The following is a 15908-nucleotide window of genomic DNA, read 5'->3' on the forward strand; positions in this document are numbered from 1 at the left end:
TTTATATATATATATGGAAGATAAAATTTATTTTCTACTGAATCATCATAATATTTTTATATCATAAGATTGTCATACATGAAAAAAAACAGTTTTTAGTTTTTACAAAAATCAGATTTTTTAATGTTGAATAATAAGCACAACGTTTATTAACAAACACTATTGACTTTTGAATGAATTGTGAAAAAAACTTTGGTGGCACAAATTGTTATTTGTTACCGCAAATTTTTAAGGTAAAAAGGAAAGGAAGAAACAAAGAACACAGGAAAGAAAGGGTAGGTTGGGGATGTGTGTGAAGTAGTGGACCTAGAAAACAAGGGGAACCAACCCACAGAAGCACCATGCCTTACCATTCAGGATGGGTCCTAATCCCTGAAGCCCATGTCTGATGGATAGGTAAGTCATTGAGAATTGTTAAAAAGCCATAAAATAAAAGGGTAGGCGTATATAGAACGAATTGTTAATCTTTTTTTTTTTTTATAAAGAAGGATATATGTATAAACAACCAATTCAATTAAAAAGTTGAAGTTCAGAGGTAAAGGTTGATGAATAATTTTTATATTATATCTATCCAATATATTTTTTCACGCAAGAGTCCTTTGTATTTGAAAGATGAATGATGTATCATGTCCAGTTTATTTATATTAAGAAAGTGCACAATATTTATTATTTTTATCAATAAAATGAAGGCAATGAAGATCAAACTTAAGACTATTTAGTTAGGTCAGTTTTCATAATATGTAAAGAATCAATTTATCTCAAAAATTTAAGCTGAGAAATGAAGACTCATCAAAGATTTTTATATTATATCTCTTTTATATCTTCTAAAACCACTTGTAGAAATTAGCCTTCCAACTCAAAAAAATAAAATAAAATTGCAATAACCCATAAGAAAAGATAAATATTAGTAATTTTTTGAAAGTAAGAAATAATACAAGCTATCATGGTAAGTTGGTAGTCCTACAAGAAGTCCTAGATGTTCCTTTTGAAGGTTGATTCATTCCTTTATTTTTTATTTTTTTCTTTTCACTAAACTAAGTGGGGTCCTTCCTATATTAGCCAGAAAAAAGAAAAAAAGCACTAAGCCTACCACTCCCTTATCATGTGATCTACTTTTTGACAAGAGCCTAATTTTATTCAACTGCATGTGTTTCACTCTAGCTCATTCTTCTTTTGATTCAGCTAAAAATCCTTGTAGATAAAACCCTTATTAAAAAGCTAAAGCAAACTAAAGCTATTCTTGTCTCTATCTCCATATTCCTTGCTTTGTCATTGGTCTTTCACTTTCAATATTAATCAATATCATAACCATTCATCTTTACTCATCTTTCCATGGATTTCAGGCTCTAAAATCCATGCCACTCCCACATGTATTACTTTGATCTGTAGGGTCACTCCATTTTCTTTAAAACATATTTACAAAAAAAAAAGTGTTCTATGGATATTCCTTATGTGCAGTCTCATGCACATTCATAATCCAGTCATCAAGCATTATATATAATCAGTGTTGTGGGTCAATGTGCAGGGAAAAAAAGTGGAGTGGAATCTCTTTCAAGTTTCCGATCCATGACTCTCACTTTGCTCATCTTCTCTTCACACCAATGCAACTGTTCTTCACTTAAGTCCCTCATTCTCAAAACCCTTGACACCACTTTCAAATCTATGAGTGCCATCAAAATCTCCATCTCTTTATCCATAGTCAACTTTCTCTTCCTCAAGCACAATTTGCTTGAACGGCGAAGATCTTTAACTTTCACCTTCTTCTGCACATTATTTAGGTAGAGTGGTGACATAAAAATGTGTTAGCAAAATATAATATATGAAATCATGATGTGTAAAGCACTTAAGCAAGAGTAATATATAAAATTGGGAACTTGCCTTTTGATTAACTTTCTTTATAAGCCTGAGTAGTGTTGGATCAACCAAGCCTCTTTGATTTCTCCTAAAATAGGCTGCTAGGGCCTGACATGTTTTCTCTTTATCAGCCTTAAGGAAACTCATGAATGTTCTGATACCATCTTCCATTATCTTAAGAAATGAAGATGAAGATATTTTAGAGTGAAAACCATCATCCCTCTGATCATCATCTGATTCTTTAACACAAAAAAGAATACAAAAAAATCAGTCATATTTAATCATAACAATTGCTATACACGAGTTTTGCCATTGACCTTAACCAATAGGGCAGTTGCCAATATACTAGTCCTACCTTTACTAATTTTTTTGAAATAAACAAAATAACTCCATGTGACAACACAATTTTAGACTTGTATATTTTTAAAGAGACTGTTTTCCAGAAATGAACATGTGATTTCTCGGTCACTAAAAAATAACTTATAGCTACTAGAGATTCGTCCTCTTAGTATAAAATTTTATATAAATTGCAGAAAATTAAATTACTAGGTAAAACCACAATATTATCCTACAATTTTGCAGTTTTGGAATACAAATTAAAACTAGCAACTATGTAGCAAACTAGCAATCATGTCATTGGTCACGAGAAATTTTCCATTTTTTTAGTGTATTACTAGTTATGATTATGCCATGCACACCAAAGCTGAGTTAAGGTTGGATTATTACTTGGGTGTGATCTTAAGCATATAACTTTTGACATGAAATTTAATTATTCTAAATGAGATGATTAATTAAAAGTAATTATCATACCTCGATATTCTGGCACTAGGAGCAATTTTGGAGCCAAATGCCTCATTCTAGCATAGATCTCGGGCCTTCTTCCATGCTCATAAGGCTCATTCTCTACGTATCTCTGCAACAAAACTTGAAATTGTTGGAATTTCTGTGCGATGGTGGCTGGACAACCCACATCAAGATCATGGCGTGAGGCTCGTTTGGATTGAAAATTTTTGTAGTTCCAATTAAGTGCTTCCCATGTTATGCAAATTTGTGCAACATATGCAGCCTCTAGTTCATTGTATGGGTTGTGATGGATATCACCTGGTCTTTTATTCATAGTTGAAAACTTGTACACAATACGCTCTGAAATTGATCTTGGAGAAACTTTGATGGATCTCAAAGACTCTGAAAATTAAGTTGTTAATAACATGTAACAAAATCAATCTTTCACAATAGTATAGACTTTTCAATAATTGACAAAGAATCAGAAAAGGGGTGTGTTACCAGTTTCTTGAAGTTTCTGTGCACTAATCCTATCTAGGAATGACATTTCTTCATCATATTTTTGGAAAACTGTATATGATTCCCACTTGGGGCAACTTCTTCTTGATGAAGAAGAAAAAGGGTCTTCAGTACCAGAATCCTTAATGGAGCTCCTCCATTCAGAGGAGCTCTTAGATGTGGACCCAACAGTGCATGAGTCACCATATATTTCTTCATCATTTTTTTCTTCAATAATCAACTTCTTAGCCTCTAAATGGGTAGGAGCATAAACAAAGAATCTCTCATCTCTTGTGAGGTTTGTCTCATGCACCTTCTTATTTTTAATAATTCCAATATCAACATGATCTTCTGCAGAAAGTAGAATAAGTAAGAGTTGAACTATAAGTGCTGCATGTGAATAATGTAACAAACTATATATCTAACAATGATGTGAAATACCGTCACAAATTTTGTCACTGTCCACCAAGTCACTTTTGTGTATGTTAAGGGTGATGGGAGAAGTGGGCCTGCTTTCAACTGGGACAGAATTTGGAACAGAATCAGCATCTTGTGTTGGAAATTCTACTTCAGCTTCTTCTGCCACTTCATTTTCAAAGTCTGAAACAAGTGGTGACTTATGAACAGACAATGTTTCTGAGGCATAGTTTTCTTCTGTGTCTTCAATAAGGCTTATGAATTCTTCAGAAGAAGAATGAGTCCTCTGAGGGTCGTTTTTGTGCAGAAACACAAGAGTTTCTCCACCACCAATGATGTCTGCTACTATATGATCTCTCTCAATAGAATCCACATAAGAATAACTTTCTTGAATTTCTTCTTCTTCTTCTTCATCATACTCAGAAAACACATAATCATAGTGCTGATCTCTGAAACATACACAAAAAGAAACTTGTCAGTTAGATGCTTGAGGCAATCAGTGAGAGGGAGGGAAAGAACAACAAAAGAAGAGAAGAACAAGACCTTTGGAATATGGAGTAGCTGCCTATGAAGTTTAAGAACTTGAAAAGAAAAATGGCTGAGGAGAAGAGGAAGAGTAAGAGAAGCTGGAAAGAGCTTGAGGCATTGTAGAAGAGTCTAACAAGTGCTTCTTCTTTGGAACATGGCATTTTCTTTGTGGTTGCTCTCCAAAGGACTTCACCACTAAGCAAAGCAACTCTTTAAAAAAAGTGGGCTTGGTTGCTTTTGTAACATACTAACATAACATCTATCCTTCTCTGTCAACATAGACCAAAAATTATTGACAGTTTCTAATATATCCTCAAATGGTTTTTACTTTTTACTTTTTACCCTCATCAAGTCCCAATTGTAAGCCATTAGCAGCAAGGGCAAATCTGTCATGCAGTCCTCAAAGTTTATAAGATTGGACAATTGTGACTTCTCTCTTACAACAAGATCCATTGGCCTTAGTTAGAATATAGAAGGACATTCCCAAGTATAATAGCAACTTTGAAAATTCAGTAATGAGATTTGAGTTGTCAGAGACATAATTGATGATTTCTTCTTTATTTTTTGAAATATGATCATCCAAATTTGAGTCACATAACTGTGTTTCTCATCCTTCTTTCATAATTAAATAACCCCATTGGTCTGAAATGAGATTTTAGTTCATTGACTTACTTTTGCAAGCTATTTTTTTTTTCAACTGTATTTTAGCAATTGGTCTGGACAATACGGTTTTCATTTTATCTGGAAAAAAAAAGAAAGCTAAGGGAATTATTTCTACTATTCTTTTCATCAAAAGTGAGTAAATTTTCGGTCTTTTTGATTGTGTTCTGATTTCTTTTTGTTCTTAAAATTATTTTATAGAATAGTTATGAAAATATGTGTTTTATGTGTATTTTTTTGTTTTGAAAGTTAAAATTTAAAATACAAAACAAAAACAATTAAGATATGTTGGGCCTGTTTGATTGTGTTCTGGTTTTTTTGTTCTTAAAATTGTTTTACAAAATAGTTATGGAAACAGTTGTTTTCTATATTTTTTTTCTTTTTGAAAGTTAAAAACCAAAACAGAAAACAAAAACAACTCAGATATATTTTCTAAATTTGATTCTAAAAACAATAAAACACACATATTTTCTAAATTTGATTCTAAAAACAATAAAACAGTTATAGTTTTCAAAACATTTTTTACAAAACAACTCTTACCAAACGAGTTTTTTTGTTCTTAAAACTAAAAAACTGTTTTTAAAAACTATAATCAAACAGAGCCGTTGTCTTTGATTCTAAAAATAAAAAGTAATTACAATTTTTAATTTTTTTTTACAAAACTGGTCTTGTGAAAGGAGTTTTTTTTTATGTTATCAAAAAAAAAAAAAAAAAGAGGAGTTTTTTTTCTTATTATTCTAGAAACCAAAAAAACTGTTTTTTAAAAATAGTATTAAAACAAGACCTTTATTTTTTTTTACTGTGTATGTAACACAGAAAATCCAAGTCTGCACCAAGGTCCTTTTTATTTTTCCCATAAGAACCTATGTGAAATGATGTACAGAAACAAAAGCAAAAAGGAAGAGACCAAAAACTAAGCCACACGCATAAGTAGAATACATATTCAAAAGAAGATATGAACTTCACTTTACAAAAAGAATGATATGATATATTTCAGAAAAAGGTTGAATAAATATTATTTTTTGATCAAATAATTAATTTATATTCAGCATGCATGTATAATAACGTAACTTTTTGTCTACCAAAATTAAAATATGTTAAAGGTTTTGCTTATGGCCCAAAACAGGGAAGAGTTTTCTCTATTTAATGGAGGCTTTGAGTGTAATATTTACCTACCGAAGGAATAAAAAGCCCCTTAAAAAAGATAATGTCGTCTGTGTCAATTGGTAGTGCTTTTGGCAGTCCTATTAATTGATCCTTGTCTTCAACTTGGCTACTAAGATTGCAGATTGCACAGATGTTGTCCCCATAGTATTAGTAATTATTGCTATTATTATTATTATTTGATAATTATTGTTAATGTCACATACACCACATAAGATAGAAAAAGCAATCAAGATCTTAAATAAATCATTTTGCGTTAAAGTTGGGTACCTAAACAATTGAGTTATATTGACATTGTCTTTTTCCAATGTATGGAATAGTTTACCAGTAAGAACCAAGGCCCCCTTATACCATTGTTTATAGGAGTAGTGGCCTAATGTTCAGATATGCTCCCTTTGCTATGGAGTGAATTAAAGAACAGAGACCCAATTGAATTGGGATGAAGGTTTTTTAACCAAACCCAACCTAAGAGTCAAATCTTAAATTGGGCCTATATATCATGGGCCAACATGATCCAACAGCAACTTGACTGTAGTGTGACCTTCTACAATTATGTTGCAATCTGCGGCATTCATTACCCAAACGCACTATATAAATTTGCATAATTGTTGGAATCATCATATCCAAGTTTCACATTAATATGCCTTGATTTAGATGGTTATTTATGAATAAATCTTTGGTACTACTGTTGCACCAAAGATTCAGTGTATTCCAGCAATGGAAATATTACATATCAGTCAAAATTCTCTTTTTTCTGTCAAATTATTTCTCTCTCCTTTGATATGTAATACTCTCATTGATCGAATACACTGAACTATGTGTAACAGATGCACCTAAGATTTATTCGTTATTTAGACCCGGAGCAACCATGATTTTGGCAGTATGGAAGATTAGAATGACAAGTGTTTCAAACAAACAGCAAGTATTCCGCACTATGTATGTTTTAAAAGCATAACCTAAATCGAGTTGTTATATGTTCACTTAGGTTAATGAAATGATCTAAACTGATACTTTTGATGAATTCTCAGCCAAAAATATATTATAGAGTGGATTGTATTTGGAAAATTGGATGAAGATGACAGAAAAAAAAAAATTTGAGAAGAAGAGGAGGAAATTCGAAATTAAGGACAGATGAAGTGCTGATTAGTTTCAGCTTTGAGCTACCGGCAGGAAACATGTGCCAAATAGGACAACCCTAATTTGGGGCTTGTTTGAATTTTGTTATCAAAACAGTTTTTTAATTTTTAGAATAAAAAAAATAAAAAACCTGTTTGCTGATTTTTTTTTTTTATTTTTTTGTAAAAATAGTTTTAAAAATTATAACTGATTTTTAGCTTTTAGAATAAAATTTAGAGAACATATTTCAATTATTTCTATTTTATACTTTGATTTTTAACTTAAAAAAATATCCATTTATTGATTACTCTACGAAATAGTTGTAAGAAAAAAAAATACAATCAAACAAGCTCTTAATTTTTTGTTTTCCTGACTTTGTGATATATAATTCAGTTCCCAATTGCCAAATTAAAAAGGCTATTATTGTTGGGAGTTAGCTTTCAGAGTGAGACTGCGCAGAAGGTATAGATACATGATAGTGTGCTTCTAGAATATGAAGGAAATATGCAGTACGTAGGACTCACAAAGTTCTTGTTAGGATTGACATTCAGGATACTTTAATTGAAGTTAACACTTGCAATTAATTCCACCAGAAAGGCTTACCTTAGATTTATATACAGTCTTTCGGGTTGGTCACCGTTTTAACCACTTAGTAACATTAGTCACCAGCACACACCAAAAAAAAAAAAAAAAAAATAGTGTTGTATTATATGAAAAGAACATAAAAGTTTCTCCTAGGTAATGCCGACATTTTTATATCCTTCCTTTCACTACTAGTTATGCATGATTTTGACCATGAGTGCATCAATTGTTATATGTAATATTTAAGCTTTGGTTAAGCATATAATTCCTCCATATATATTATGAGTTTGCTAAATGTAATATACAATATGGCAGTTTTCTTGCTTCACTAATTAAATATATTAAAAAAACTAAACTGCGGCCGTGGTAAACATATCTGATCAGTTCAATTAAAAGATCATATAATTTATTTATTCATTTAATTTTTTTGGTAGATATTTATTTATTTAATTTTTTGGATAGATATTTATTTATTTATAGACGTGTTTTCCTTTGAATTTTGAGAGAGAGAGAAAGAGAGATGACGATGTAGGTGTAGACAACAGATAAGTGTTAATAATTAAAAATTAATTGAAGAGAATATAGTTACAATAAGTCCATGTTCCCATTGGACTAGCTAGCGTGGAAGGGGTTTTTTTTTTTTTTGGGTGGGTAGAAATGGGTGAAGGTGGTTGGACATGATCATAGAAAAATTGGAAATTAATATCCCAAATATGGTGTAACAAATTAGACTCAACCCCCTCGTGCACAAATAATATAGCAACTAGTCTTCCCATAATAAATTTCGCAAAATCATATTTTCACATCTTTATAATATTGAATATGACACATAACACACCACATTGATAGAGTCAATGTCGCATGTATTCTTGGTTTGTTTAGTAAATATACGAAAACTCAGGTGACAATTTGGGAAATCTAACCCTCATACATATATATATATATTTTGCATATAGACTTTGTCAAATGTTTAGCTGTATGTATATAACCAAAATATGAACATTATCTACAGAATTATACTTGTTGATGAAGAGTGAGTTATAAAACCATAAAGTGGAGAGGACTTTAAGAGCGTATCTTGGTGATGTTATTGAGCATAGTTTTGAGGACCCCTCATCTATACTTCATATATATTTGTGGTGCCCTCTCTTCACTTTTTGGAAAACTTCTTCAAGGGATATCAAAAGCTGCAAGTTGGGTTCATAGGAATGGAGGAAAATCTACCTCCAGGTTTCAGGTTCCATCCTACAGATGAAGAGCTTATCACATATTATCTTTCAAGGAAAGTGTCTGATACTGACTTCATATCCAAAGCTATAGCAGTTGTTGATCTCAACAAGTCTGAACCTTGGGACCTCCCAGGTAGTTTGAGACTTCTTTCACCACGATCTCTACTCATACATGTGTATATATATTTACCTGGTTTCAAAAACTTTTTGATTTTGTTCTCATGTTTGATTATTAATTTGAAAGTGCATATGTTCTTTGATACAAAGAAAGGACTGCAACTTATTGAATATATTCATAAAGACAAATTCTGAAATTCAAGAAAAAAAACTGAACGAATTATTTTCAGCCTTAAGATCCTTCTCTCTTTTTTTTTTCTGAATGCTCCACTGGTTTCTGGGGCTTCGCCCCGACTATGTCCAGTCCGACCCGGGTAAGTTACTTAGTATTGACAGGTGAGTCTCTCAGCGAGGATTGATGCAGAAAATCCTCACTGAGAGACTCACCTGCCAATACTAAGTAACTTACCCGGGTCGGACTGGACATAGTCGGGGCGAAGCCCCAGAAACCAGTGGAGCAATTAAAAAAAAAAGAATGATCTTAAGGCTGAAAATAATTTGTCTCTATAAAAAAAATCAGTGGAGCAATCCCAAAAAAAAAAAAAAATCGTTCTCTTTGTCTCTATAATTAGGTATATATAAAACTATGTGTTATGTTTCCTGATTGATTTGTATATTCATAAGACTTAGTATATTCATTATTGAGTATTCGATGGATCATTTACAGCTTTTTCAGTTGTATCAACCAAGCAAAAAAATAAAATTTAAAACTAAAAATCTTTCTTTCTTTCACTTAGTCTTCGTACCATACGTACATAATAGTTTGACTTATTCTACTTTTGCTGCGTGGTGCGGGATTTATAATCCATGCTTGGGAAATATGCCAATTATGTTGTATAAGATATTTTTATCTTATTTAACACACACAAAAAATAGATAAAATTCACTAAAAAGAAAAGAGAGAAAGAAAACAAGTAAGTTTTATTCACTTTTTATGTGTACATGAGACAAATATGTCTCATACAAAATGAAAAATATATTTTCCATAATTATAATATAATATCCTAGTGCTTATATATATATTTATATATATCCATACTAACAAATATGAAAATATATATCAGTAACAAAATAAGAAATTAGAAATATATATGGTATGTTAACACTGTTGACAAATTCTTGCTAGTTGATCTATTAGAGAACAAAATTAAATAAATAAATAAAAATTGAATAAAGATGATTACTTAGCTTGTTTGTGTGGTAACACAGGTAAAGCCTCGATGGGGGAGAAGGAATGGTATTTCTTCAACTTGAGAGACCGCAAGTATCCAACTGGACTTCGAACAAACCGAGCCACCGAATCAGGGTACTGGAAAACCACAGGGAAAGACAAGGAAATTTTTCGTGCTGGGGTTTTGGTAGGAATGAAGAAAACCCTAGTCTTCTATAAGGGTAGAGCTCCACGTGGTGAGAAAAGCAATTGGGTCATGCACGAGTATAGACTAGAAAACAAGCATCACTTTAGATCTTCAAAGGTTAGTAAATATGGCATGCATCACAATTGACAAATTATATTTTCTTAGTTACACACATATACTCTTCTAACATATGAATTATTTACTTTGAAGACTTTAAGTGATAAAGAGTACTTTGTCCCTTAGTCAAGAGGTATCGAGTTCTAACCCTATAAAATGAGAAATTGGCTTGGGAGAACTATCTCCTTGTAGAGCGGAGTTAGTGTGCACCCCCCGGACCAAAAAATGTAAGGTGGGATTGAAGTGAGAGAAAGAGAGAAAAAGTTGAGGAGAGAGGAGAGAGAAAAAAATTTTAATCTAGGTGTCAAATTTTAAGTGGAAGGACCGTGGTGGTCCTGGACCACAATAAAAAATTCTATCCTTATAGGTGTAACTTGAACTGGATTAATCGGTTTCTGATAAATTAATAGAGAAATAAAATAATAATAATAACAATTTATTAATTATGATGATTAATTATTGATTAACTATAGTAGTTAATTATTAGTTAACCATATCTCAATGTTATTAGCATAGTATACTTAGTTGTGAATTAACTTTTGTAATATTGTTTGCTTTTATAGGACGAATGGGTGGTTTGTAGGGTTTTTCAAAAGAGCTTAGCAGCAAAAAAACCACAACAAACATCATCCTCCCAACCAGAGTCCCCATGTGACACAACCTCAATGGTCAATGAATTTGGTGATGTTGAGCTGCCAAATCTAAACAACATTGCAAATTCATCATGTGGACTAACTAACATTTCAGGACAAACTTACAATAATGTTAACACAAATATGAACTTGGCAATGAATTGGCCAGTTGCAAGTGAGGTTCCTTCTCTTCCATCTCTCCCATGGCCTTCTGGGTTGTTGAATCCAAATATTTCTGTGAATTCTTTGCTTCTCAAGGCATTACAACTTAGGAGTTACCAACAAAGAGAAGCTGCAGCTACAGATCATTTAGCATCATTTATGCCTCAAGGAGTAGTTTCCCACGTTGGAAATGATCACCTAAGTTCAAATCTCAGTGCTGATTCTTCAAAAGTTTTAGAATGTATGCCACAACAACAGCAACAGGAGCAACCATTCAATTTGGACTCCATTTGGTGAATTAAGCTGTTTAAACCATGAAAGCTAACACTGTGTAAACGCCCTTGTATGTGAATTAATATCCAACCCTCCAACTCCTATAGATAGAATGGTATCTTATCCGAGTAAATATTGTGATTTGGAGACTTTATTAATTGTCCTTTTCACTTTCTTAAGACAAACTAAACTCAATTGTTGATGTTGTAACCATTGCTCAACAATTGTTGTAATTAGGTGTCAAATTAATTAGGCTACTTTAAGTCATTAATTGTTAAAGTCCTTCCTGTTTCAAATCTTGAGGAGCAAAGGTCTCTTCAATCGTTCTATGTTTCATGTTCTATGTACTATTAACTTATATAAAAAATTTCAACAAGAAAAAATAACTTGTTTGTACAATTGAACAACGAATTCAAGGGAATATCAGTTGCATATGTTGCGTCATGCTAAGCAAGATTACGATGACAAGTCATATTCAAGTATTTGCTTAGTAAAGCATATGGATCATTTGAAGCGCAGGGTACATGTAAATCAAAACCATGTTGAAAGAGTTAACTTTGAATCATGATAGTCATACAAAGACTTAGAAGTATTGATATATACGTCAAAATGGTTGCGGTATTTGTACCCATTACAAAATAGATACTTTGAATCTCAACCTTTTAGTTATTTTTAAAAGGGAAAAATAAGTATCCTTTTAATGACACAAGCTTGTGTTATTTTAGGTATTTTACACAAAGTATGACTCTCTCCTCAGTCACATCGCTGACGTGTAAAGTGAAAAAAAGAGAGTAACTTTTCAGGATTACACAGAGTACGACCGGTCGTACTCTGCGTAAATCACTAAAAGGCTAGGACACATATTGTGTCCTTTTGAATGACATGCACTAAACCCTTTTTAAAAATTTTGTAACAATACAAGTGAGATATTTAATGTGCGTCTAGCATATGATGTTTTCTAACTTGAAAGAAGCAAGGAATTAATCATAAATGAGTGAAAATAGTCATTAAATGCAAGAAATATTGATTATTCTTTTTCAATCATGTTCTCACTCAAGTTATATGTTTAAATAGCAGGAAATACCGCAAAAAAGAGCAAAAACGGAGAAACCAAATTTCCCGCTGGCGCACGACGCTCGGAGGTTGGCGCACGGAGCTCCAAACTGGCGCACGGGGCGCGATACATGGCGCACGAGGCGCCTTAGCGACGATTTGCTTCTGTTTCGGTCGCGCACGGAGCGCGGTAGGTGGCGCACGATGCTCCAACCTGGCGCCCAGCGCGTGGGAGTTGGTGCACGGAGCGCGGGACTGGCGCACGGCACTCCAGAGTTGGCGCCCGGGGCGCCTTTGACAGATTCAGCTTCTGTTTCTCCCAAGTTTGGGGCGCCAGGCTTGGCGCCCCGTGCGTGGGCGATATATTTTTAAGTGCGAATCAGCTAAAATAAGGCCCAATGGGAGTGCAAGTGAAAATAGGTTTTCCCAAAACCTAATAAAAGGATCAGAAACAAAGGGAAAAGGAGTTTTTAACAATCAAGAGGAGAAAAACAACAAAGAAAGTGGAGATTCCTTGGAGCTTCTCAGAGATTCAAGGATTCGATCGATCAAGACGGAAGATCTTCATCTTCCCTCTCTCTTCTAGGTTTTAAATGCTACGTTATTTTATTGTTATTTTGTCAGACATGAATATGTCTGGCTAGTTTTATCATTGTGGTAAGGGTCACAACCCTTGATGTGAACCCCTTGTACCTTGGTTGAAATTTATGTTTATCTATTTTAATTGAGTTTATCTTTTCCTGTTCTTCATTTTATAATTCTATTGGAACTGATCAATCTAGTAGGATTGCGAGGGTTAGGGTTTTCAATAGGGATGTTGGAATTCTAATTCCTGACAAAGAATAAGATAACTGTTCATGTACGCACTAGGGATAGGCTACATGAACAGCGAACGTTAAAGGTTCATTGATTCTAAGGGTTAACTCGAAAAGGGATTTCTAAGGGATTAGGATTCTAATAGAGTTGACTAGGTTAAGATCACTTAGGGATTAGGGCTTAACTACTTATATAAAAGATGATGAATTGTTCGATCAATTGAATAGGTAAATGTAAACGTAATCCAAGTTGCAAGGTGGGGATCGGAAAGATGTTTGTTTCTCTTTACCGTAATATTTTCTCAAATATTTTCTCCATCCTTAATCTTTTGTTCGTGCATTCTGAAAGCACTTTTGGAATCATTTACATTTTTTTTTCCTTTAATTGTTTTAGTTTATTTTATAAACCATAATTGTTCTCAACCTATTTTGATTAATCCAACAAGAGAGGAATAGTTATAACAACTTAGGTGCCTCAATCCTCGTGGAGACGATACTCTACTCACTCTTTATTACTTGGTACGATCGGTTCACTTGCCGATTTTACGCATCAAGTTTTTGGCGCCGTTGCCGGGGATTGACTACGCCAAGTTATTTATAACTTTTGATTTTCTTGCTTGGATCTTTGTGTTACTAATCTGTTTGCTTTAGTTTATGCGTGGTACAGTTGATCCTGCAACTTTGATTTACGATCCAGAGATAGAAAGGACTGCAAAGAGGATAAGACAACATACCAAGCAGAAGAGGCAAGCAGAGGCTTCTACTTCACATTCTGAAGCAGAAAATTCTACTTCACACTTTGAAGTAGAAACAGAGATGGCAGAAGAAAATCCACCAGCAGCTGAGCTGATGGAATCAGTTTTGGCTCCTCAATTCACAAGGCCAAACTCGAGTATTGTCAAACCACCGATTGCTGCTAATAATTATGACATCCAGCCAGCACTCATCACCTTGGTGGAGAAAACTCAGTTTGGTGGAGAGGACTATGAAGATCCTCATGACTTCATAGACAGATTTTTAAGGATCTGTGATACAACTAAACACAACGGAGTGTCAGACGATGAGATCAGACTCCGATTGTTCCCGTTTGCATTGACCGGGAGAGCTCTCAAATGGTTGAATTGACAAGCTCCCAACAACATCAGAACATGGGAGGATTTTGCGGCTAAATTTTTTGCTGAACACTTTTCCATGGAAAAGTACAATAAGTTGGTGAATGAAATCACCAATTTTACCCAACAACCAGGAGAAACTTTATGTGCAGCCTGGACTCGATACCAGGAGTTGATCAGAAAGTGTCCACAATATGACTTGCCAGATACAAAGAAAGTCAGAGTCTTCTATAATGGGATGACGCCAGAATGCAGAATGATTGTCAATGGTGCAGCTGGTGGCACCATAGGAAAGAAGACAGCAGATGAGACCTTAAAGCTGCTGGATTTAATGGCAAGGAATGAGAATGCGTCTATGGCAGCAACATTCTCATCTGTTCAGCCCAAGAAAGGAATTTTACAATTGGGGAATAATGATGCATCACTAGCTGAGCACAAAGTGATTTCCCAGCAATTGGCCAATTTGAATGCCAAGCTGGACAAGATGCAGCTCTCAACATCCAAGGTTGATATATTTAACTGTGAGTATTGCAAGGAGCCGCATGACACTAATGAGTGCCCTACACTTAATAAAGCTGAACCATTCCAGGTCAATGGAATTTGGTATGATCCACGGCCTCCCCAGAATACTCAAGGTTACCCAAGGAATCAGAATGGCGGTCAAGGGAATAACTTTCAAAGGAGGAACCAAGGGAGTGGCTTGGATTATAAATCCAACAACTATCTGCAACCTCCTCCTCTGCCACAAAAAGAGCCATCTGAGTTGGAGAAAGAAATGATACAACTGTCCAAGACAACTAATGATCACATTAATGAGACAAGAGCCTACCATAAGAACCAGGATGCTTCCATCCGGAACTTGGAGAGTCAGATAGGCCAGTTGTCTAGGCAGTTGGCTGAAAGAACTCAAGGGCAGTTTCCTGGAGATACTATTGTGAATCCTAAGGAAGACTGCAAATCTATTGTAACCAGGAGTGGAATTGTGATCACTCCTCAAGACAAGCAAAAAGGGGTTCAGAAAGTGAAGGTTGATAAACCAGTGATCGAGCCAGAACAAGAAAAGGAGGTAGACACGCTTGCAACTGAGAAAGAAGAACCTGCAAGGCAGGACAAAGGGGGGAAAAAGAGAAAGTTGTTGAAGCTCTGAAGCAACCAATGGATTTCTCTCGTTTTGAGAAACCTCCTTATCCTATGAAGCTCAAGCAACAAGCACAGAAGCAACAATATGCCAGGTTTTTAGATATGTTTAAAAAGTTGCAAGTAAATATTCCTTTTGCTGAAGCTTTAGCTAACATGCCTAATTATGCTAAATTTATGAAAGATTTATTGTCTAGAAAGCATAAGTTGCAGGAATGTGAGACAGTAGCACTCACTGAGGAGTGCAGTGCCATTATACAGAAGAAGTTTCCACCAAAGCTTCGCGATCCTGGGAGTTTCA

The 15908-nt window shown here is 34.1% G+C and overlaps 3 protein-coding genes and 1 non-coding gene across 4 annotated transcripts; 2 read left to right on the top strand and 2 right to left on the bottom strand.

Annotated features, from left to right (window-relative positions):
• Positions 1 to 1045: 1045 nt before the first annotated feature.
• On the bottom strand, positions 1046 to 4241 carry LOC133316996 (uncharacterized). The gene is made up of 6 exons (XM_061518795.1): positions 4096 to 4241; positions 3577 to 4001; positions 3139 to 3486; positions 2665 to 3039; positions 1879 to 2093; positions 1046 to 1763 (listed from the first exon to the last, which is right to left on the bottom strand). Exons 1-6 carry the CDS (start codon positions 4239 to 4241, stop codon positions 1515 to 1517), a joined length of 1758 nt encoding a protein of 585 aa, XP_061374779.1. The 3' UTR covers positions 1046 to 1514.
• Positions 4242 to 8810: 4569 nt separating this feature from the next.
• On the top strand, positions 8811 to 11514 carry LOC133316998 (NAC domain-containing protein 92-like). The gene is made up of 3 exons (XM_061518797.1): positions 8811 to 8964; positions 10158 to 10423; positions 10987 to 11514. Exons 1-3 carry the CDS (start codon positions 8811 to 8813, stop codon positions 11512 to 11514), a joined length of 948 nt encoding a protein of 315 aa, XP_061374781.1.
• Positions 11515 to 14012: 2498 nt separating this feature from the next.
• On the top strand, positions 14013 to 15617 carry LOC133316997 (uncharacterized). Its single transcript, XM_061518796.1, has 2 exons — positions 14013 to 14293; positions 14504 to 15617. The coding sequence occupies exons 1-2, from the start codon at positions 14013 to 14015 to the stop codon at positions 15615 to 15617; spliced, it is 1395 nt and encodes a 464-aa protein (XP_061374780.1).
• Positions 14565 to 14671, bottom strand: LOC133317000 (small nucleolar RNA R71). The gene has a single exon (XR_009752272.1). It is a non-coding gene; the product is annotated as a small nucleolar RNA R71 (small nucleolar RNA).
• Positions 15618 to 15908: the final 291 nt, after the last annotated feature.

This window comes from Gastrolobium bilobum, unplaced genomic scaffold (genome assembly GCF_033153095.1).
Source record: "Gastrolobium bilobum isolate Gb01-03AN ecotype WA unplaced genomic scaffold, APGP_CSIRO_Gbil_v1 utg115214, whole genome shotgun sequence".
Taxonomy (NCBI): Eukaryota; Viridiplantae; Streptophyta; class Magnoliopsida; order Fabales; family Fabaceae; genus Gastrolobium; species Gastrolobium bilobum.